At 37.5% G+C, this 24,364-nt stretch overlaps 2 protein-coding genes across 2 annotated transcripts; both read right to left on the reverse strand.

Moving 5' to 3' along the window:
- Positions 1-4,291: 4,291 nt before the first annotated feature.
- Positions 4,292-5,121, reverse strand: LOC128739590 (uncharacterized). Its single transcript, XM_053835084.1, has 3 exons — positions 5,007-5,121; positions 4,765-4,923; positions 4,292-4,704 (listed from the first exon to the last, which is right to left on the reverse strand). The coding sequence occupies exons 1-3, from the start codon at positions 5,119-5,121 to the stop codon at positions 4,292-4,294; spliced, it is 687 nt and encodes a 228-aa protein (XP_053691059.1).
- A 1,133-nt stretch (positions 5,122-6,254) lies between these two features.
- LOC128742608 (MFS-type transporter SLC18B1-like) lies at positions 6,255-23,650 on the reverse strand. Its single transcript, XM_053839019.1, has 8 exons — positions 22,720-23,650; positions 13,331-13,648; positions 12,945-13,275; positions 12,716-12,881; positions 12,552-12,647; positions 7,418-7,738; positions 6,918-7,046; positions 6,255-6,847 (listed from the first exon to the last, which is right to left on the reverse strand). The coding sequence occupies exons 1-8, from the start codon at positions 22,828-22,830 to the stop codon at positions 6,763-6,765; spliced, it is 1,557 nt and encodes a 518-aa protein (XP_053694994.1). The 5' UTR covers positions 22,831-23,650; the 3' UTR covers positions 6,255-6,762.
- Positions 23,651-24,364: the final 714 nt, after the last annotated feature.

Below are 24,364 nucleotides of genomic sequence, written 5' to 3' on the forward strand. Positions count from 1 at the left end.
TTTAAACGACGTGTTCCTCGTGCTTGAAGCACCACGATTTTCATATGCCGACGACCTTAAAATATTTCCCCGTATTTGCTTAACTGAAGACCTCTCACTCCAACACCAGCTGGATATCGTCGCTTAGTGTACCTTAAACATAATAGTTGTAAATCCCTCATGTGCAATGTAATATCCTTTTCGCGAATAAGACGAATAAGGCGGCTCGCCCAGCAAACATTTTCGTACGTATATCACAGCAACAAATATGATATATGTACCGATATATATCTGGAAAAATCGCATTCGATGCACGAAACCAACATATGCGTACTGTTTTGGAGGTGATATACGTACTGCAATTTATATGAAAACAATTCAAATTCATAAATATTTGTATACGATGAAATCCGACTCAACATGATTCCATAATGCTATACAATTCTGTGATCATTTTGTACGAATAAATGTAAACTAGGGTGCGCTTTATTAAGCTTTATGTACGATTTCGAGTTTGTTCAGCGATATTTAAGATGATTTTCACACATTATTATACGATTTGTGGTTTGCTGGGCGGTCATATCAAAGACCTCCCATGTAACAATTTGGTTTTTATTACACTCTTATGATAGAATTTAAGGCAAAAATTGGTCATAAAAGCTGCCATAAGAGTACAATAAAACCCACATTGCTGTTTGGGCTAGGTGTAATCTTCGATATAAAGCTAAAGACCCTGGGATTCATTTTTAGCATCACCAAAAGTGTCATAGACTTCTACTGATTAAAAGCATTATACTGCCCTAGTCAGACCCTGGAGTTCTGTTCTACGGTCTAGAACCCGAACTGCGTTTCGCTCTTCGTCGGTTGCCCTGACGAAATTCTTACCACTTAACGAGCTATGAAAACCGTTACCCTCAACTCCTGAGCGAATTGACCTTGATGTGTAGCCTAGATCCCTTCGAAATACATACTGCTATGCTGAGGAAGTCACACCAGCGTACGAACTACAGCAAATACGGAGCCCTCAAAACGGTCTCCAGAGGATGTTTGACAAAGTAGCAATCATATTCGTTTTCCACCTATCGCGCCAAACCCTACGTGAGTGATTCAATTGCTTCTTCAGCCGATCCAATTGATTTGCTTACCCTTTTTACCTTTGTTATACTATAACAAAGGTTTAAAAATTGGTCGAAAAACACAAAATTGATCCGAGGCCCGGAGGGCCAAGTCACATATACCAATCGATAGGGTTCGACGATTTGAGCAATGTCTGTGTGTGTGTGTGTGTGTGTGTGTGTGTGTGTGTGTGTGTGTGTGTGTGTGTGTGTGTGTGTGTGTGTGTGTGTGTGTGTGTGTGTGTGTGTGTGTGTGTGTGTGTGTGTGTGTGTGTGTGTGTGTGTGTGTGTGTGTGTGTGTGTGTGTGTGTGTGTGTGTGTGTGTGTGTGTGTGTGTGTGTGTGTGTGTGTGTGTGTGTGTGTGTGTGTGTGTGTGTGTGTGTGTGTGTGTGTGTGTGTGTGTGTGTGTGTGTATGTATGTAATGATTTTTTCTATCGCCTGTTTCTCAGAGATGGCTGAACCGAATGGTTCGCTATTACTTTTGTTTGAAAGATGTTATTGTCTAGTAGATCACTATTGAGTTGTTTCGTGATACGACGTTTCGTTTAAAAGTTATAAGCAAAAATGTGAAAAATACGTGACACGGGTTTCTCCGGAACTACATGACCGATTTCAACGATCTTGGTATCAAATGAAAGCCCTTATTAAAGCTAAATTGTTCAGGAATTTTTAATTGAAAACAAACAAGTAGTTTAAAAGTTATGCTTAAAAAACCTGTTTTGACAAGGTAATAATTATCGCCTGTTTCTTAGAGATGGCCAAACCGATTTATGCGCTATTAGTCTCATTTGGAAGATAATATATCCTAATAGATCACTATTGAATGGTTTTTTGATTGGACGTTTAATTTGAAAGTTATGAGCAACCGTAAACACCACACCAAAATTAACAATAATTTATAATGATTTTAACCAAGATAATTTACCTAATTTCAATTATTTTAATATCAAACGAGAGGTTTTGACACTGAGAATGTATATGCAAAATTGCATAAGAATTGGTTTTACCGGTTAAAAGATATTAACCCTCGAACACTCGCGCCAACTTTTGCAACACAGTTACTCGCGCGCAAAATAGCCCCAAACCATAGAAAACGTGTGCACTAGAGTTTTGACTGGGAAAACTTGGTTTTAGGTTTATCGAACCTTTGTAAGAGTTTCTTGAAATTGAAAGCTCTATCGTCTGGTGGAATTTAAATTTCGATTAATCCCCCTAAAAGTGAAATAAAAAAATTGTTTTTCTTCAGTGTCAATATAACACATTGATGTGTTCTACAAAGTTATAGAGCATATTATTACAAGAAATTTTGCTAAAGACAGTAACCTTCTATCTCTGCAGCGAAGATAGAAATATCTTATTTATTGTATATGAATTTGTAAAATCAGTAAAAAAATATTAAAAATACACAACTTTGCTGGAAATAGTATACCTCTATGTTTGCTTGTTTAGGATCTGTAGAACTTTGATTCTAAAAAATACCCTAATTTTGACTCCGAATTACTCGACTACCAGCAGACGGATACATTTTAAAGATTTTACATTTGCTGATAGTTTTGCTGCATAAATTTTCCCACCAATTTAAATTATTAATGCATTGAATAATTATGATATTTTGCTCATAATAAGTTTGTTGAAGAATATACATTAGTTAAACAACGGTAACTTTATAACAATATGGCGTTGAAAAGCCTACACGTGTTGTATAAAATACTACAGCGTGAGTTAATAAAAATTGATGAAAATTATTCATGAAAACTCTATTGATGTGATTCAAATAGAATGGCATTACAGGAAACTATGCATAGTTCAAAAACCTATAAACTAGACCTTTACTAGACAATGTATATGCTAAAGGATAAGATTTCCACTTACAACTTACTTTTATTTGTACTTACTCAGATTAATAACATCTTACTTATCCTTACTCGGCAATTTCATGAAAAAAGGATCTATCAAAATTAAAAAGTGTTCCTATTTTGTTCAAATTTTGTAAACTTATTCAATTTTCGAAAATTTTATGTAAACCAACGCACTACGCAACGATAACCAATAGATGAATTCTGTTTCGAAGATGTGTCGATTTCTATCTCAAATAGCAAGTAAGACCGTATAACAAAGGTTCCTTTCACCACTAGGTGGATTAAATCGGGTTTTGTTTATGTTTATGTTAATTTTTTAGTATTTATACACATGACCTTAGTTTTAAGAAGTTAACCCATCATTCATTGGGACCGTGTAAGTCTGTTGATGAAATAAATAAATGAGAAGTTTAGCTGCCTGGGTCCATGCCGAATTTTCTTAATTATTTGAGTAGTATCAATTCCAATTTGATAACCTTTAGTTGATACAAAAAATGTTTGATGGTAATTTTCGAATATCATGTTTTTTTTGTTAGACTATAGTCATTTAAACAGCCTGGGCCATTCGTGCCTTCTGCGGGATTGGGGTTTGAACCCGGGTCCTCGGTGTGAGAGACGTGAATGGATATCATGTTATGGAATATACTATTAAAAATAAAAGAATATTGTTCTAAATATAATAACACTTAACTGGTTTGTTGGTTATGCTAAAATCAGCGGTTGTGTCAGATTATCCAAAACTATGTTAAAGAATAGGTCTGTACGACTAGATATCAATAAAGGTTTAATAAAAGGTTATTAAACTATAAATTTAAAGAATATTCTTGATAACCGCTATTTATTTGAGATTCTTCTCTATTTGATTATCATTCCAATGGACCTATAAAAGAAGAAATACAAAACTATAATATTTCTAAAAAAAAAAGATTAGGTATTTGATTTGTTATACCTCTCATTGACTGTTGTCTCATTCTAATACAAGGTAATGACGAGAGAAGGTTTTTCCATTGTGGACAAAATTAATGGATTGATCTCAAACTAGTTTTGGAGCAAAGTAATCTCAATTGAACCAAAATGTTTGTTTGGTACTTCATATTAGAGCTGATCTTGCTCTGTTCATTACCGCAGACGGCTTTTCGAAATATTTAAATCATATTCAAGCTACCTTTGAGACGGCCGTTTATCACAGATTCGTTTCTACGGAATCTAATAATGTTGTTCTTTGGATTTTGGCATTTTGGATTGCCAAATTGAACGCAGTTGTTCGAAATCACGACTGTCGCGCAGTTGATGCGACTTTTTCGTTCAAAACCATACGGCAAATTTCCAATTGCTGATCAACTGTCTTCCTTCGGTGGGTCGCATTTATCCGAAAGAATAGTATCTAACCAATTCTGCAAACCGTCCTCCTCACTCTCCTCAGTATCAGACGTTTCTCGTAATCGATTGTTTTTCTGCTTAATGTTCGTCACATAATGCCAACTGACGATTCCAGAAGCGACCGAATAGTTCGAGATATTTGCAAACGATCCTGGCCACACAAAACAAATGTTCTTCGTTGGTCTGATTTTCAGTAGCCGGTGCACCGGAATAAGAGTTGCTTTTTCACATTCATCTTTCAATACTCTTCTTATTTTAACTGCAAAGGTGTACATTAGTTCATCGTTTTCCTCTTGATCTCCAATTTTATCCGGTAAATGGCATTCAAAATTGAATACATATGTTCCAGGTGCTAAGCCGATGGCTACTCCTAAAAATTGTACCTTTAGAGTAACTGACGAAAATGGAAAATCTCTTCATTTGAACTTACCGTTTTCATCCAGTAGAGAAAAATCCGTCTCATACCTGCTGGGTCCTACAGTTTGCTTTCTAGCACTTCCAGAATCAGAAACCGGATCATCGATATAGTGACTATAGTCGTAGGGCTCGCTATAATCCGCATTTCGACAGGAAACGTTCAACGCCAAACCTGCAACGAAACGCGCGGTTGAATTATTTCACAACATTAACACCGCATTCACGTGAAATCACAGAGCATCATTCATTACTCACCACGAATCAGCGCTGCTCGCCGGCACTTGAGCTCAACGGAAAGGACAAGTTTTTCACCGCAGTAGAATTCCTCGGCCCAGTTGTAGGGGAAACGGATATCACAGGTAAATCCCATTACTGGATTTGTCGCATTTGTTTGCTATTCTCGTTTGAACTTGTTGAACCTATCTCTTCGGTGGATGACTGAATTCTATTTCGGTGTCGAAGGGGGCTTATATCGGTACGCTTTCAGAGAAATTCGTTTCAACAGAGAGATTTTTGCGATAACTGGTACGGAGATATTTATTTCAACTCAATTGCATACAAGTTAGTACACAAGAACCATCGCTTTGATGCGATGCAGCTTTAGATTGAAAGCTTTCAATGTGCCTTCATAATTGAAGTTTCTAAAATAGTTTAACACTCAAAATTCTAAGGCATGTTCGAATACAGTTTTATTGAACACACATTCTAACCAAAAGTTAGTTAGTTTTCAAGTTATAGTTTGGACGGAAAAATTGATTAACTAGACCAGCCAATACCTATATTTCATATTATTACAATCAATTCATAATTATTTTTCAAAACGATCGTATAGGCCGGACTTAAGAAATTTTATGCACGTGTATTGGACTTAGGTATGAAAATAATTTTTGAAAAATTAGAAATTTTAAAAGAAATTTCCGCATATTCTCGGGCATCGCTTAATTCAAACATTCATAATTCTGGAACCTAGCACCGTAGAGTAAAACTTTTTCAATAAAAATGCAACAACATTTACTTAGCAATATAATGATTATAGTTAGCATTCCCTCAAACCGTCCTCCACACAAAAATAGGGTAAATTCGGTAATATTACTTGCTGTTTCTTTCCATACACGAAATTTACAAATAAATTTCGTTTTGATTTGATTTAAACTATTTCAAAATTGAGGGAAATCATAAAACTTTCAAATAAAAACGTGATAAATGTTTAAACTCGTTTTTCGAGACATAATCACTACTCCATTTTACAGTACAAACTAGTTTTATGCTAATCTGTTGTCTCTTATGAGGTAAGTACGATGATTAAAGCTAATAACTTTCATATTTTAAACAGCTTTTGCACATCGAGAGAGTACGAGGAAATCAACAGCTGATTGTTCCCGATCAGCCCTTGATGGTCGTCGGTCGAAGGTCTCGTTGAATGAAATTGAAACACGTTGTTTACATTATAAATAAAGAAATTTATTTTTTTTTTCGTTTTCGCTATCACGTTAACAGCGTCTTATCTGGTTCTTTCTTAGTATGTTTGCTGCACCGAAGATGCTTTTTTTTGCTATCATATCTGTTGTACACTTGCACGAGTTCGTTTTTCTTTTATTTTTGCCAACTTTTTTTTGCTTCTTCGCCTGCGTAATCTCATAATAACAAAGATGGTGGTCATTTGCTTGTCATGAGGGCTGCTCTATGTGTATTAAATAGAGAACACTTTTTGTTTCGTTCGACATTCAAATTATATGCGGTGATGAAAATGGTGGAATCGTATGGAAAGCAGCGAGTATAGGTTGCTATACGGAGTCGATAATGTAGCCTGTAATCTAGAAGGATGCTGCGTTTTGTGCTAAAATATCGCACATATTTTCGACTGCGGTCACGTGCCCACTAACTGCTCGGTGTCGGTTGAAACCGAAAAGTTTCGCTGCAAATGCTTTTGTGCACAAAATCCTATAGCAATTAGTTTAAATATATGTACACCTATAGCTGAGCGAGAAAAAAAAACCTACGGGTGGGACCGCTAGGCCATTGTGTCCTGGTACGCGGGCCTGGCATCGAAACTGCCATAGCGGGGGCCGTAGTGGGCAGCGTTGTTTGATTCGAGTCTAAAACGGAAGTAAAGGTTATTTCTCGGAAAGCAACAATAAGCAACGATTAGTTTGGTGCAGTACTTACTCTGTGACAGAACGTGCCCAGCGACCTTGTTTGCTACTGTAGCTATTGCTGAGGATTAAACTGTTAGCAGACATTCGCCACGATTCGATGCTGATCGAATGCTGACTACCCAGAAAACCTGATTTGTTTCTGAAAGACGGATGTTTAAGACGAGGTTAGTTAAAAAAGTATTTTTCACCAAATGAGACCACTACAGTATTAGAAAAATAATTACAGTAATTTTTGATGTTTATTGTTAACAATATGATGGTAGTTTACCAATATACAGACTATGATGATAACACATATCATTTGTAAATTAAGATGAGTTGTTAGTAACTGCTAGCCAGCTATACATGAAAACATATGATTCCTACAAACTACAAATACTTTTCTACATTGAATGATACCTAGGTGAGTGATATTTCTGAAAAAATAAAGTAAACCGAAATGGAGTATGAGCTGAATCCTCCGACGCACAATCACTAGTATCTACTCCCCGGCCTTTGGCGTATACGCACCCGCGCGAATTTATATCGAGACTACTGCTTCGGCTAGCGGTAGCACTTTCCGGCGGTTGACCGTCCTGAATTTTGACGAGTGATTCTACCGAGAGATTCTTGTACGGGCGCGGTGTGCGGTCGCACATGATGAACAGCAATATGATGGTGCCCACGATCAGCTGCAGTCCGACGATGAACACGGTCGAACCGCGGAATCCTATGGCGTCGAACAGCAGCCCACTCACCGACGGTCCGACGAAAGCTCCAAAGGCGAACGTCGATGTCCACAGGCCTGAGATGAGACCGTAGGTTTCTATGCTATCCGGGAGGCCGTTGGAACTGTTGGAAAAAAGTTTCGTAGAAATATTGGTTACATTATTTGAAGATTTATTAGTCTTATTGTAATAATGTCATGTACTATTGGTAAGCAAAATAGCATAAATTTTATTTTATGTATGAATTATTAAGGCCATTGCAAATTATTTTAAAGTTTTTATCCTCCTTACAACCTAAGCTATCACATAAGTATAGTAGAATTCGTGATTTCGAGATTATAGCAATTTTTATAACAGGTCGGATCGAAATGTACATTAAAAAGATTTGTAGAAAGTGAGTAACTTCTACAAAAGTTACACGAAGTTGCATTTTTGGACTAGTAACGATTCAAAAATGAAAGGCCGCTAGTGTAAATTGTTATTTTTCTGTTCATTACAAACGTAGAAATGGAAAAAAAGGCAATAAAGAAACGAGTCACCTAGCGAAATGGGAAAGAAACATTAGAGTCAAAGATGAGAACAGAATTGAACAACAACCAAAGAAAGTGAAAAGGAATTTAAACTCAAACAATTGTATGACTAAGATATAAAGAAACGGAAAACAGAAGAAAAAGCCGAACAAGAAATATAAGGAAATAAATAGAAAACAGAATTTTTAAGGGAAATAAGAACTGTACATGAAAAAAATGGAAAGGAAAATGAACAAAGAGAAAGAAAAGATGAAAGAAAGTGAAATAGCAATGATAAATAGAACGAGAAATGAAAAACTAAATCTGAAAAAAACAAAAGGAAACAGAAAAGGAAAAGAAAAACGGAAAAGATAAGAAGAAAAGCAAAAGGGAAAATAGAAACGGAAAACTAGAAATGGAATTAAAAAACGAGAAAAAAGGAATATAATTTGATTAAATTCAGGCCATTACAAATATTTTATAAAGTTTTTGTCCTTCCGGTGTTGGGCTACTGAAGGAGGGGGGACGAAAAAAAACAAAGAGATTTTTTAATCGAGCAAAAAAATATTGATTTTAGGCATTTTTACTTAAAGTTTAAACGTGAAAACCAAATCTATTCTTGCTTTTAATATATGCGTTATTATTTTCCATGCAAAAATCTACAAAAAAGACAAAAACAAAAGAAAAAAATTTCGGTCGATTTTCGAAAATTTCATTGTTTGAATTTCCATTTCTGTTTCGTGCTAGAAGCATTAACTCAACTCGTACACTCATTTTCAGGCTGTAGCACCCACAGACAATTGATTTTATGAAAAAAAATTAACTTATATCCTACAAATTATTTTTTTGCCCCCTGATTTTTCAAGCCAATTTCCCAGGGAAAAGAAAATGGGAAAAAAGAAAAGTAAAACCGAAGGAAAAATGTAAATACAAAACGAAAAGAGGAAGGAAGGAAGAAAAACTAACAATAGGAACAGAAAATGATCTGGAAATAGGAAAACAAAGAAACGGAATATTTGAGGAGAATAAGAAACGATGACAGCGGAAGGTTGAGCAAAAGGAAATGGTAAAATAAAAAGAAATAGAAATGAGACAGAGAGATTACAAAACGGAAAATGAGAATTTTAATAGGGAAGGAAATCTGGGAAACGGGTATGGAAAATAACAAACCGAAACTGGAAAAAAGAATAGGAAAAGGATCTGAAAACGAAATTAGAAAGATGAAATCAACAGGAAAATACTCTAGGAAAATACTGGAAAACGGAAATGGAAAAGAGGAAAGTTAATGGAAAGTAGGTATGAAAGAGAAAACAAATGGGAAATGGGAAAGAAAATGGAATCATGAAATAGGAAAAGGGATTCGGAAAGCGAAACAAGAAACAGGTATGGAAATGAGAATGGAAACACGGTGTAAGACAAAATAAAAATAAAAAAACAAAAGCAGAAAAAGATCAAAACGAAAGACAACAAAAAGAGGAAGCGGAAAATGGAAAATTGTCAAAAAAATGAAAAAAAGGAAGAAAGAATAGGCGGCATGAAGAAGCAAATGTGAAAGGGCTTGAAAAGAAATCAGATAAGGAAAAAGGTATAATAAATAGGTATTGGTACAGTAAATTGTGCAAAAACGGAAGGAAAAAAATTGAGAAGAGAGGAGAAAAACAAAGACGGGAGAGTGAGAAAGTAGAGGAAAATGGAATAACGAAAAACAAAACAGAGCTACGAAAGAGAAAAGTAAATCAAATCTGAAAAAATAAAACGCAGCACTAAATAGAAAAACAGATCGGAAATTTAAATGCGAAATGGGAAAGAAATATGGAAAAAGCCAAATATATACATAGGTGGAAAAGGTAAATACGCGAGGATAAGAAACAATGGAAAAGAATAGTAAGAAAAAGGAAACGTATAGAAAAGTGAAATTGGAATACTAAAGAAATTTAATAGAAAGAAAGAAACAAAAGAGGAAAAGAAAAGGAAAATGAAAAGGAAAAGAAAAGGAAAAGGAAAAAGAAAAGGAGAAGGAAAAGGAAAACGAAAAGGAAAAGGAAAACGAAAAGGAAAAGGAAAAGGAAAAGGAAAAGGAAAAGAAAAGGAAAAGGAAAAGGAAAAGAAAAGGAAAAGGAAAAGGAAAAGGAAAAGGAAAAGGAAAAGGAAAAGGAAAAGGAAAAGGAAAAGGAAAAGGAAAAGGAAAAGGAAAAGGAAAAGGAAAAGGAAAAGGAAAAGGAAAAGGAAAAGGAAAAGGAAAAGGAAAAGGAAAAGGAAAAGGAAAAGGAAAAGGAAAAGGAAAAGGAAAAGGAAAAGGAAAAGGAAAAGGAAAAGGAAAAGGAAAAGGAAAAGGAAAAGGAAAAGGAAAAGGAAAAGGAAAAGGAAAAGGAAAAGGAAAACGACAACGACAACGAAAACGAAAACGAAAACGAAAACGAAAACGAAAACGAAAACGAAAACGAAAACGAAAACGAAAACGAAAACGAAAACGAAAACGAAAACGAAAACGAAAACGAAAACGAAAACGAAAACGAAAACGAAAACGAAAACGAAAACGAAAACGAAAACGAAAACGAAAACGAAAACGAAAACGAAAACGAAAACGAAAACGAAAACGAAAACGAAAACGAAAACGAAAACGAAAACGAAAACGAAAACGAAAACGAAAACGAAAACGAAAACGAAAACGAAAACGAAAACGAAAACGAAAACGAAAACGAAAACGAAAACGAAAACGAAAACGAAAACGAAAACGAAAACGAAAACGAAAACGAAAACGAAAACGAAAACGAAAACGAAAACGAAAACGAAAACGAAAACGAAAACGAAAACGAAAACGAAAACGAAAACGAAAACGAAAACGAAAACGAAAACGAAAACGAAAACGAAAACGAAAACGAAAACGAAAACGAAAACGAAAACGAAAACGAAAACGAAAACGAAAACGAAAACGAAAACGAAAACGAAAACGAAAACGAAAACGAAAACGAAAACGAAAACGAAAACGAAAACGAAAACGAAAACGAAAACGAAAACGAAAACGAAAACGAAAACGAAAACGAAAACGAAAACGAAAACGAAAACGAAAACGAAAACGAAAACGAAAACGAAAACGAAAACGAAAACGAAAACGAAAACGAAAACGAAAACGAAAACGAAAACGAAAACGAAAACGAAAACGAAAACGAAAACGAAAACGAAAACGAAAACGAAAACGAAAACGAAAACGAAAACGAAAACGAAAACGAAAACGAAAACGAAAACGAAAACGAAAACGAAAACGAAAACGAAAACGAAAACGAAAACGAAAACGAAAACGAAAACGAAAACGAAAACGAAAACGAAAACGAAAACGAAAACGAAAACGAAAACGAAAACGAAAACGAAAACGAAAACGAAAACGAAAACGAAAACGAAAACGAAAACGAAAACGAAAACGAAACAAACGAGAAATGGTAAGTAAGAAGGAAGAAATGGAACGAAGGAAAAGGAGCAAAAGACGTTGAAGTAGAACATGAGAACGTGTAAAGGGAAAGGAAAAATTAAAAGTGAAATAGAAAGGAGGAATGAAAGAAGAAACAGCGGAAATAAGAAAATGGGAATGAAATGATGCGAGAAGAAAATGGGAAAGGAATATGGAAGTGGGAAAATGGGAGCAAGAAATAGGATAGAAACGGAAAGACATGGAGTGAGGTCGGAAAGGGATGAGAAAATTAGAAAGAGTTATGGGAAAGCAAAATATTACAAATTTGAAATGGTAATTGGAAAACCAAGGCAGTAATTTATGTTCGTTCCTAAAACCGCTAATAAAACTATTAGCAAAGAGTTTTCTGATGACCGCTATAAAACTGCCTTCCGACCAAATGGCCCACTCTTCAGAAAGTTTTTATAACCTCTTTAAGAATCAGGTTATGAGCTCAAGTAGTATTATCGTGCTCTGCTGATGGCAGCAATAAAACCGATTACCGTGTACCCCCGTTCGTTTAAACGATTCTTCATGTAAACTAACGGGGGTAAGTTTTTAATTTGATCAACTGGCAACCCTAAACATGCTGAATTAACTGGCCGCCTTTGCGCCTTGCGCCGCCTGTTGTTTTCATGGTTTGATCCAGTTGACAGTTGCAAGCAGCAAATATTACAACCGATTTATAGCGGTTAGTTGTCAGATCCATTTTGTACTGGTGCACCCTATTGTATTGCTACGCTCTACCTATTTAGAATATTTATTAGAGGTGTGGCGCAGCCAAGTTGTTTTATCGTGGTAATATAAGCAACCACAATAAATTTGTTTTATTATTGCTATAGAATTTTATTATGGTTTTATTAGCTAGCTATAAGTATTTTTTGGCTTGTATCGTCTTAGTATCGCGTAATACCACAACAAAACCTTACAGTATTACAATATGCCAGAAGCGTAGTAGTAATATACTAGTAGGTAATACTTACATTGCTGTCCTTAGTGAGTCGGTGAATCCCGATACCAAAACTGACGCTATTCCTAAACCATGCAGCACGAGTGCAACAATGACAAGCTCCAGTGACCTGTGTAAAATAAGTGGTGCGGGTACTGTTATAGCAAGTAACAAAGAGAACAAAATCCATTCACTTACGTTTCCGCCGGAATGAAGGAAGCTGGTCCAATTGTCATAAAAGCTCCTACCACCAGAAAGCATCCTGCAGCAGAACATACCTTAGGATTCAGGAACTTGTCAACCATCCATCCAAACGCAGGTGCCGTCAAGGCATAGATGCCACCGTTGATTACAAAGACAACACCTTTTTAGGAAAATTAGAGAATATTGCATGAAATGTTTCAGATAGGTTATAATTTCTATTTACCCAACAGAATAGGACTCAGATCAAACTGTCGAAGATGTGGTTCCAGTGTTGCACTGAGAAACCCAATCGACGCGCTAGTTGCACATATCGCTAAGGAACTAACCAGGACACCGGGGATTTTCATGACACTCCACACGGAAGCTTTTTTCTCACTGTCCTGGTAGGGTTCGTTCGAGTGTTTCGGAAGAATGCAAAGTGTAAGGATCGCTGTGATGAACAGGGCTGAGCCGAGAATTACAAACGGTAAGTAGTAGCCTCCGATGGAGTATAGGGCACCTCCCACCATAGGGCCTACTATCAGCCCTAATCCAAAGCAGGTCTCTAGTGATGCCTACAAGAAGTGTGGTAAATGATTTGCTCTGATGGTACATTTGTAGAGTACTTACGAAGGTTGTTGCCACATTGTTCGGGAACTCTTTCGCAATGATGGCAAAGGATGCTGTGAGGAAGGCAGCGTTGCCTAGTGCTTCCACGATTCGGATCACGAAGGCTAATGTGATGAACGGAATGTGTGTCGGGACTCGGTCCAGCAGGCCAAACAGAATGGCCGACGTGCCGGTGGTGAAAATTCCGCTGTTGAATAATACTTTCGGTCCAATCCGGTTGATATACTGACCGTAAATTGGGGAGATGATGAACACGACCAGCTCGAATACGCCGAACACCAGTCCGTACTCGGTAGCTGTGGCACCTTTTTTCTCTGCCTGCAAGAATACCGAACAAAACCGTATCATCAAATAGCGCATAAATCTTTGTTACGGTCATTTTACAGTATATAGTGGCTGATATGATATATGGGGTTAAGTAAATATTCTAGTGAACGACATCAACCGTGATAAATATTAGCTAGTAAGCTACAGTCGTACTTTCAACTTGCAGCATTCTCAGTACAGAACAATGATTTGCATCCCGTACGCTATCAATCGCATCGCCATGCGCGTCTGAGCGTCAGAAGCGCCAGGATCACATTACAAAACTTTGACTTGTAACTGTCTATCGGCATGTGCGTCTATAACAACAACACGACGACGACGGCGACGGACGGACGGCGACGACGAGATCAGTTTGCTCAAGGCTGGTAGCCATTGCTGGTTTGATTTTCTTTCTATATTTCGCTTGTCTGAATTTTGTTATTGTACGATGCCGCAAATTATAGTTCTGTGTATTAACTTTCTAATAATGTACTTTGAAGAATCTGATCTCTCACATAGCAACCAGCAATTAGAAATAACCATACATTCATTGCCCAAATTTTACGAACTGATATTTTCAATGAACTCCCAGTGAAACGTGATTGTTATGCAAGGATTTAGCTGAAGCTATTTTTGAAAACAAGATTAGAGGGGAAATCCTAACGTCAAAGGTACCTTCTTGACTACAAACGTAATGTTTTCACTTATTCTAGCGGCGAGTCGTAAGTAATGATGCGTTTCTAGACGCCGTACAAGGTCAATCTAATTTGATAGTCCATGCGTTATGTTGGGCTGATAAGGCTCCACTACATTGTGTTTTTCTAACTGATGAACGAACTTTATGACGTTCGGGTTCGTTAGCTTTCTATTTTACTAATTAATTTTGGTTTGTTCCGGCACTTTGTTAACCTTCGAATGATCATTGCTCTTGGGCTTGCTCAATTTAGATGCGATGTTGATGTGTCTTTTATAATTGAATTTTCAGTTAAATGTTAAATAAAAAGGTTGAGCTTTTTACTTTGAAATGATAACTTAGGTTTAAAGGGTGTAATCAGCGCAATCCATACTAGCACTGAAGAAAATTGGAATTTGCAAGTTTCTTATTTTGCTATTTTTGTAATAAGTTGTCTAACCCTATTTTTACTTGTGAACAACCGCCAGTCGTCTGTTGTTTCGTCGATTTACTTTACGATCCTGAGAAATAATCTGAAAGAAAGATTAGCTGTGTACTTAAATAGGAATGCTTCAACCAGTTCTAACCGGTTGAATGTGTACCAGTATTCATGAACTGACTTTTGCTCAACGCATTCAATTTATACCTATTTTTTAGTAAACATCCGCCCGGAAAAATCTATAGAACTGATAGCGTGTAATACTGAATTGATTAATCGGGCCCATGCTGTTCCTAAAATTGCCTGGTAAACGGCTGGATAACGCCTACCATCGTTGGTGCCAATACCACAATAGATCAAAATAATGGTCGCAGTGGTCAAATCTTCCGACAAAAAAAAATTATTGGTGCGTCATGGAGCTGTAGGTATAACATAGATTACACGGTGGTTTCCAGCCTCTTATCCAGCCACCCCTCCTCCTCGTGGTACTAGCCGGGATGCGAGCAACTTTTGGGTATTGGGTAACCAACCCCGTTGGAAACTAAGGTCGTAAGTTTGCACTCCAGGTTAGGAGCGCCTCATGACAGCGTCTGATCCTAAAACGAAGGTAGCAGTCCAAACGCGAGACTCGGTAGTGTGGCCCTAGTAAAGCAACTCCCACATTTGGCTAGTTATCAGTTTATTTGCAGTAGCCATGACAAAAACAGTCAAGCAATTGCGCTCGATGCTTTATGTATACTGCCATTGTTATTCATTTTTATTAGAGTAAATAAGCGGCAATGATTGAAAAATAATGTCATTAGTTCTATAAAGTAAATTTTTATGCAATTATGTTTGTATCTTAGTAGTGTATTAAAACTTCTCTAGTTCTCTAGCAAGAGCAATGCTGAAGTTGAAGAATGGAAGTTGGCATGATGGAAATTGTGTGGAACAGAGGAACAGACAGAGAGAGCGAGAGAGAGAGAGAGAGAGAGAGAGAGAGAGAGAGAGAGTTGCCAACTCCTATTAGAAACCTCTGGGATCTCTGGCCACCGCCGACAATAATACGTGTGAGGAAATTCAGGCTGGTAAACGGCTGAATAATGCGTACCGTCGAATTCTACGCGCAGTTGGAGAGTGAATACGACCGCTGTTCAAAACATAATATCAAAATCGTCATCGGGGATTTCAATGCACAGATCGACCAGGAGGAGGAATACAAACCGGTGATTGGAGGGTTCAGCGCACACCAGCTGGCCAATGAAATGGGCCTCACACTTAAACAAAAGCACCGAGTTCGGCAAAATTTCACCGAAATCTCAACAGCCGACCGCTCGGCAAATTTTTTTATTTCACCAAACGTTACTAAAAATCCGTAAACGTTAATTTGCACCATCGACATTTTTGCCGAACGTTCGCCTGTTGAAATTTCGGCAAAATTTTGCCGAATTCGGTTCTTTTATTAAGTGTGAGACTTTTCGATTTTGCCGCCTCCAAGGACTTGGCGGTATGTAGTACCTTCTTCCAACACAGACTCCTACACAAGTACACCACCACCAAATCAGACAGAATCACAGATTGACCACGTTTTGATTGACGGTCGACACTTCTGAGACATTATCAACGTTAGATCCTATCGAAGCGCTTGGACCACTGCCTAGTGATGGTTAAGATGCACCCAAAACTCTCCGTTGTGAACAATATTCCGGTAACATTCGGTAACAACATCGCCTCGATTAGATCTCGCACGGCTAAAACAACCAGACGTTGCCGCAAACTACGCGCATTCACTCGAGGGTGTGCTGCCGGAAGAGGATGAGCTGAACGCAACCCCTCTCGAGGACTGTTAGAACACCATCAAAACAGCCATCAGCAGTATGGCGGAGAGCTCCATCGAGCATGTGGCACGGAATCACCGGAACTCTTGATTTGACGATGATTTCAGGAGGATGATACCACTGTGCGAGCGGCCAAATTGCGCAGTGTCACATGTCAAAACGTGGAAAGACACAAACAGAAGAAAATGCACCAAATCAAATCTTTCTAGAGAAAAAGCGTTACCTGCAAGAGCATAAAGATGCAGAATTGGAGCGGCTGCATCGTTCTCAGGAAACGCGAAAGTTCTACCAGAAACTGAACGGATCCCGCAAAGGCTTTGTACCGTGAGCCAAAACGTGTCGGGATAAGAATGGCAGGTTCTGACGGACGATCGTGAGATGATCGATAGGTGGAAGCAGCACTTCTACGAACACCTGAATGGCGCCCATGCGAAAAACTGTGGCGGTTGGGAAAGCGATTTCGACGGTGCAACAAACGGGGAAGAAGTACCAGCCCCAACGATTGGCGAAGTTCAGGTCATCATGCGGCTAAAGAACAACAAGTCAGCTGGGAAACATGGCGTCAGAGCGGAGCTTATTAAAATGGGACCAGAAAAACTAGCCGTTTGTATACACCGACTAATTGTTAGAATTTAGGATACGAGGCAGCTACCGGAAGAGTGGAAAGATGGTGTTATCTGCCCGATCTATAAAAAGAGCGACAACTTGGACTGTGAGGATTATTGAACGATCACCGTTCTCAATGCCGCCTATAAAGTGCTGTTCCAAATCATTTTCCGCCGACTATCACCAATTGCGAATAGATTTGTGGGAACTTATCAAGCCGGCTTCGTCGAAGGTCGGTCTACAACGGATCAAATATTTACTCTGCAGCAGATCTTCCAAAAGGGCCGTAAATACATGCACCATTTGTTCGTTGACTTCAAAGCCGCATACGATACCAATGACCGAAAAGAGCTATGGGAAATCATGGACGAGAATTGCTTCCCCAGGAAGCTCATCAAACTGATTAAATCTACGATGGATGGTACACAGTGCTGTGGTCGGATTTCGGGTGGATTGTCAAGTTCATTCGAATCACACAGATGATTTCGTCAATGTGATGGTCTTTCATGCCTGCTGTTCAACATAGCGCTACAAGGTGTTATGAACCGAGCGGATATTAATACGCGGGGCACGATCATCAATAAATCTATTCAATTCTCTGCTTTGCCGAAGGCATGAATTATCGGTAGAGCATCTGTGACGAGGGATGAACAGTACACCAGGTAACCAGGTTTAAAGGTACATATATCTAAAACAGAGTACTTGCTGGCCAGCGGAACTGAGGCCGACCGACGCCGTTTGGGCAGTAGTATATTGATCGACGGCGATGACTTTGAGATAGTCGACGAATTTATCTACCATGCGACTAAACGAATGTCTCTGTAAAAAATAACCCTTACATATTTTGCCTATTAATAGATTAAATACAAAGGATTTAAGGGGGGACCCTACTCCGGAAAGTCGGAAAATCGAATTTTATTTTGTTGCATTTTCGAGACACTTATACCTTAAGAAATGGCACGCCAAAAGGATTTTCTAATATCTCATCTCGTTGAAAACTTACGTTAAATGTCGTGGAGTCACCTCAAGGGAAGTCCATTGCTGTACGAAACTTTGAACGCGTTTTCCCTGAAACCATGTTTCTTTAGCTGGCGGTACGTGTATCTCAGAATCTAATGGACCGATTTGACTGAATTTTTTTTCAGCATGTAAAAATGAAATATCTAAATTGTTACGTCACCGTTTTTTGATATCTCAATTTTACAATTTTTTATGAGCTTTTAATTGGCGATTTTTGATGAAAAAACACCTTTCTTTTGGAAAAATTGCCGCCATTTTGGTAATTTTTCGAATTTTCAAAAACCGCTACGTAACAATTATTAATCTAAAGCTTCAAAATCATCCTTGAAACCTGTTCTACGATACTCCGTTGGTTTCCGGCACGTATCGCTAGCAAGGAACTATTTTCTAGAGGGCATTCACGCGCCCACCTACCTACCCCGCATAATAATTACTATTCTGGTGTCCAAAAAATACAAAATATATCCTAACCAATAACCAAAATACCCCTCTTAACTATGATTTTAGCAACTGAAAAAAAATTATGAAAAGCTAATATTTTTCGGTCTTCCAGAGTAGGGTCCCCCCTTAATGCACTACCTATAGAACAAAAACGTATCCGGATTAATATCTTATTTCTAGTGTTTTTTTTCTCAATTATTTCGATTCAGCAAGTCTTACATAGTTTTGAGAGAGTGTGTCACAAAAAACTTGAATAGGGTAATTTGCCAATTATTGCTCGCTTCGTAGTGTTTGCACCTTTTCTCGATGGTTTGTTATATTAAATGTAATTTGACACCAAAATCGGTTATACATTTTCATTATCCATCCAATTTTTTCGATTTTTTCTTGTAAATTACCGTGATTTTTTTAGCGTCATAATAAATTTTCTTACATGTGTCCCAATTTTGCCTTCACCAAACGATTTTCTTGTCAAAATTGTTAAGAAAGTTGATTTACAAAACATTCTTTCACCGAATGTTAGATGCAAACAAACATGTTCCATGGGTTTCGTACCATTGATAGAAACTTATTTTACTCAATAAGTGAATAAAATTGGGGCTTTGTAACACAAATAGCCGATGAATTCAGTACCGCCATCCGGGGTGACAGGGCCACGGGGGTGACATTGTGCCAAAAATCAACAATGTTTGTTTATAAAAATAGATTAGATTTATGCAAACTGATGGCTCAAATTCAATGCATAACGTGGAATGGAATACAATTAATATCAGCGAACAGTTTTGCAAAAAAAGGATTTCAAACTTATGGTCCAAAATACTGGGAAAAACGTTGAAAATAAATGTCCCATATAAACCAACCTAAACAAGAAATCGCATCAACTTGCTATTCTGAAGATAGATAAAGTATTCATTTACTATATATTGCCCCTTTTATGACTATTTAGACTACTGTGATAATCATTTAATGCAACGTACCACATTTTGCACTGTTAATCTGACACTAGAGTGGCTTTCAGTTTAATCTACTAATGTGTTTGACTTCTTTTTCCTTCTTCCCCTTCTTTTTCCTTCTTCCCCTTCTTTTTCACTTCATTTTCTTTGAGCGAAATCGTGTGCGAGATTCGACTGTGATAATCGTGTAAATCGGGGCAGTCTAAATAGGGGCAAATGTCGCAATATTGAAATGCTATTATGCCTTGAACGGCTTCTGATTACGAAAATAATTTTTTTTCTAAACTTTGCACCTTCTGAGATTCACGAGGTGAGATTGTGCCAAACTATAACGATCGGTTAGGCGTGTCAAATTCCCTTACGCAACAAAAATATATCAGTGTACATCAATACACTTGCATTGCTTACTAGGGAACACAATATTTTGACAATTTAGATTGCATTATCTTTTAAGGACCAAACAGTACCGCAAGTCTGCTAATTAATTAAATTTCATTTTTACTTTTTCTTTAGAAATTTCAGATCCTTTGAATAAACCCTTTAATGTGAAATAAATATGTTTCACCTTATGCATACTGTCGGTTTTAAAGAAATGGCTGACTGCGTGTCCTCTGGCTGCAGAATATCGAACGAAGTAAATAATAAACTTTATTGAATGATCAAGTAGATAAGCCTTCTGAGATTTTATACCCCTTTCGTTTCCCCTTTGTACAGTCTGGAGACGCTACTACATATTTTGTAGCTATCTATAAACCACGCACTCATTACTGGTCGTTGTAGACCTCTCGAGTAGTTTTCGTCCATACATTTTATTATAATTTGTGACGTGCGTTGTTTTTGATCGTCCCCTGACTTCTAATAGCCCACGTGCTTCATGCTCGGCCCCATACGAGCTAGTTCATATTGTTAATCATGTATATTGTTCATAGATACGCTACTGTTTATTTATTAGGTACAGTGGGATTTCGAATTTGGCATGGTTCGATTTTGGCTACAAAAGTATCCGTTTTTGGCAACACAAAATATTTTACTTTCAAAAATATGCTTAAATATCGGTCAGTTTCCGCATACATACTTTAATGACGAAAAAATATTGGCCTAAGTGTGTTCACGAAAAATTGTTTGCGGTTATAGAATGTTTCTAACAAAAATATTTTTATTGCCGTAGGACTACGTCTTTCCTCAGGTCGCCAAAAACTTACTTCCACCGGACGGATAGCTCTTGACGGATTTTGTGAACAAAAAAAGGTTGCAATCGTTGATTAATAACATTTAGTCAATTTCTAACGCATTTACATTCAATTTTTTCTATCAAAAAAGGGTCTCGATTTTGGCACGGTTTCGTTTTTGGCAACATAGATGAAACGCATTTGTTGCCAAATTCGAAATCCAACTGTATTTAACTCAACTTTATGTTTTTGGCCCAATGTCACCCCGTAGAAGGAGTGAGATTGTGCCAAAGTTCATGTAATTTTAATACTATCAATATTCATAGTAATTAAACGATTTTTGTGGCAGTTGTTAACTAAACATTGAAGTATATTTTCACAGACTTTGCATCAACTTAATCGCTAAATTTTGTGTATGACAAGCTAAACAACAAAAACCTATGCTTTTTTGGCACAATCTCACCCCGGCAGACGGTAGTTCAATAGTTGGAACAACGTACGACACTCCTTCCAGTTTTATTGCACATCTGCTTTTTTCTGCAACGCGCATTTGACAGTTCATTTCTCTGCGCTGTTGCTTTTTGTTTATCAACGCAAGCGAAAGCCGTAGTTTTCGTATCGCGATTTTTCCCGTTTTTCACCGTTTCATGCAAGGTTTCCAGATCCATAATAAATGCTAAGATAATCCTCAAGTTAATTCAGGGTTTTATTGATTTTTCTCGGTAATGGAGTATTCCATAATCGCACGGTGATTCAAACTACGAAAAAGTGACTTTGATCACAAATAAAAGAACTTGGCAGTAAAGCCATTGCAAATCATTTTCAAAGTTTTTGTCACCCCCCTCCCCCCCTTGGAAATTGGCTTGAAAAATCGGGGGGCAAAAAAATAATTTATAGGATATGAGTTAAATTTTTTTTATAAAATCAATTGTCTGTGGGCTCTACAACCTGAAAAACTCGAAAAATGAGTGTACGAGTTGAGTTAACGCTTCTAGCACGAAATAGAAATGGAAATTCGGACATCGGAATTTCCGAAACTCGGCCAAAAAAATTTTTTTTTTTCGTTTTTGTCTTTTTGATCGTAGATTTTTGCATGAAAAATAACAACGTATTTATTAAAAGCAAGAATAGATTTGGTTTTCACGTTTAAACTTTAAGTAAAAATGCCTGAAATCCATATTTTTTTGCTTGATTAAAAAATTCTCTGTTTTTTTTCGCCCCCCCCCTTTCAGTGGCCTAACACCGGAAAAAAACTTTTTTAAATATTTGTAATGGCCTAATGCCAATGCAATAATGAGAAAAAGTCAAAACAAAAGCTGTGCAACAATTAGGCGTGAAGTATGCAATAATACGATTTGAAAGTTATTTTGGTGTGCAATAATTGGGTGCAGAGTTGCTATGCAAAAAACGTATTTTACACGGTTTTTGGAAGGTATTTCACTAAAAACAAGCTGCTTTCATTTGTTCAAAATCATTCAATTGCTGTAGACGAGTGCTTAGCTGTGCAGTTGATAATTACTTAAGTAAATAGCAACAGCAAGCAAGTAAGTTAGCAACTTTTACATTACTTAGGTTTTACTCTTCGCGCACAGTGATTGAACAGTACCAGAATTTACAGTTAAATATTAAAAATAATATGTTTTTTTGCTTCATAACTAATATCTTTAACTTATTAAAATTACTGTAAGTTCAATTACTGCGCAAATTTTGTTTTATTGTTAATGAAAATACGTATTGAAAAAGGTTCCTAAAAAGGCACCCCATTAGCCTAATTATTATCAAATCTAGTTTGTTTCAACTGAAAAATTAAAACAAGACTTATTACTCTACGTCTGGATTAAAAAGTGTCAGTGCGAAATTTTCGCAAAATGCTAGTTAACCGAAAAAAAATCGAGCAGAAAAGTTTCTAATATCGTACTGATTAATGATAAATCATTGTGCTGTATAACGCGTTCTATATCCTACCTCGTTGGGGAAAAATGGAGCCTGCAGACTGACGCAAATTGCATTGCAAAAGTCCGCCAGTCCCATGATCATCAGTGTGAGCCACTGTCGTTTGGTAAAGTCTAGTGCCATGTTGGTTTGCTTATGTTTCTGGGCCGAGTCACGGTGAACTAGAGAGCAGCTAGACGCAACTAGACGTAGCTAGGACGAATTACTGATTGATAAGACGAGCACAGATCGTAACGGTTACGATTCGAGGACAAACACGACAAGACGACGGTGGTGGTGGCGGCGGCGGCGGCGGCGGCGGCGGTGATGGCGGCAACAGGATGCAGCGCGGAGACTAAAACGGCTCCGACAACAAGACACAATTTCACGCACCACTTCCAGTATTTGCAATACACACGGTTACGAGAGATCACGTTGAGTGCGTTGTTGATACGACACTTTGATCCGTACGGATGAGGGCCACCACTTTTTTTCTTCTCTGCACTCGATGTGCTGCGTTGAAAGAAATTTCCTAGTCGTTTGTCTACCGAGACTTAGTGAGGTTATTTATGCTACTCCCGGAGAGTATTTTTTGGAACAATTTTTTTTTTGATTCGGTACTATTCGATCACTTTTTTCGCACTTTAAAACAAAGCAAATCGGGATTCATTGAACTTTTGCCATGTACATATAACTTATAGCTCTCTGCGGAACGTAAACGGACAGCACAACCGTCTATCTCATCGTCGGGTCACAGGTACCGATAAACGTATAACCTCCGAGCGCTGGCTTGATGATTTCATTCTGCACATTTTGAAAAATTATTCTGAACACTGATCTGGAATGTAATCGAATTTTTTTCTCACAACGATACACGCGTACTTGTGTACCACTAAATGAGCAAAAAAGCTTAATCCTTCAACAGACAAATTGTTGCACGATGGTTAGACTTCTATTCCCAGTAGACTACAACCACGTCGCTAACAGAGGACAAGATCCTCAGGCTAATCCGTTCCGTACCGATGCTCGAATAGTACTGATTGCCTGCCTGCATCCGATCAGCTCAAATAGAACTCAATTCAAGTGTTATTCTTATCGATCGGATTACTACCCGAAGTACCCATCCCGGTTCGCTGCATTATCATTTCGTCGCCTGTGAGTGAACTACGACACTCCGAACTCCGACAAATGGGAAGAATAACACTCCCGTTAGGTAGTAAGAATGTACTCCACGCTGATGCTATACGGAGAGTGAAAACAAGCTACGACTGATAACGTTTGTTTGACGTTTTACGGGTAGCGTTATCAGTAATACAGACAGAGGATATGACGTCTACCTGGTTCGTGTCGTTGGGAAAAGTGCTACTCACTGCGTTAGACTTAAAAAGAATTGTACTGGTCTTTTAATTTAATTTACGAAAACAGACTTTTTTGAAAATTTATTAGTTTATTTCGAACGTACAAGGGCAAGAAAATAAAAGATAGTTGTAATACGTCAGATTAGAACGAGACCTGGAGGGCCGAGTCATAAATTTCACAATTGAGCACTGCTTGTATGTTTGTGATACGCGCGTATTTAACGTAAAATATTGATCTTGTGTTTCCCAGAGATGATTCAAACGGTTGGCCGATCTACTAGGAGGATTCAAACTAAAAACATTCTTTGTTTTGTTATAAG

Source organism: Sabethes cyaneus, chromosome 3 (assembly GCF_943734655.1).
Source record: "Sabethes cyaneus chromosome 3, idSabCyanKW18_F2, whole genome shotgun sequence".
Lineage (NCBI taxonomy): Eukaryota > Metazoa > Arthropoda > Insecta > Diptera > Culicidae > Sabethes > Sabethes cyaneus.

What these genes read in the sequence shown, in the direction of transcription:
- LOC128739590 (XM_053835084.1), bottom strand. Translation starts at nt 5,121, where the DNA reads ATGGGATTTACCTGTGATATCCGTTTCCCCTACAACTGGGCCGAGGAA. An exon ending in GCGAGCAGCGCTGATTCGTG is followed by an intron (nt 4,924 to 5,006) that starts GTGAGTAATGAA and finishes GTTTCGTTGCAG; the next exon opens with GTTTGGCGTTGAACGTTTCC. An exon ending in TTCTCTACTGGATGAAAACG is followed by an intron (nt 4,705 to 4,764) that starts GTAAGTTCAAAT and finishes TACAATTTTTAG; the next exon opens with GAGTAGCCATCGGCTTAGCA.
- LOC128742608 (XM_053839019.1), bottom strand. Translation starts at nt 22,830, where the DNA reads ATGGCACTAGACTTTACCAAACGACAGTGGCTCACACTGATGATCATG. An exon ending in CTCCATTTTTCCCCAACGAG is followed by an intron (nt 13,649 to 22,719) that starts GTAGGATATAGA and finishes GTATTCTTGCAG; the next exon opens with GCAGAGAAAAAAGGTGCCAC. An exon ending in ACAATGTGGCAACAACCTTC is followed by an intron (nt 13,276 to 13,330) that starts GTAAGTACTCTA and finishes CACTTCTTGTAG; the next exon opens with GCATCACTAGAGACCTGCTT.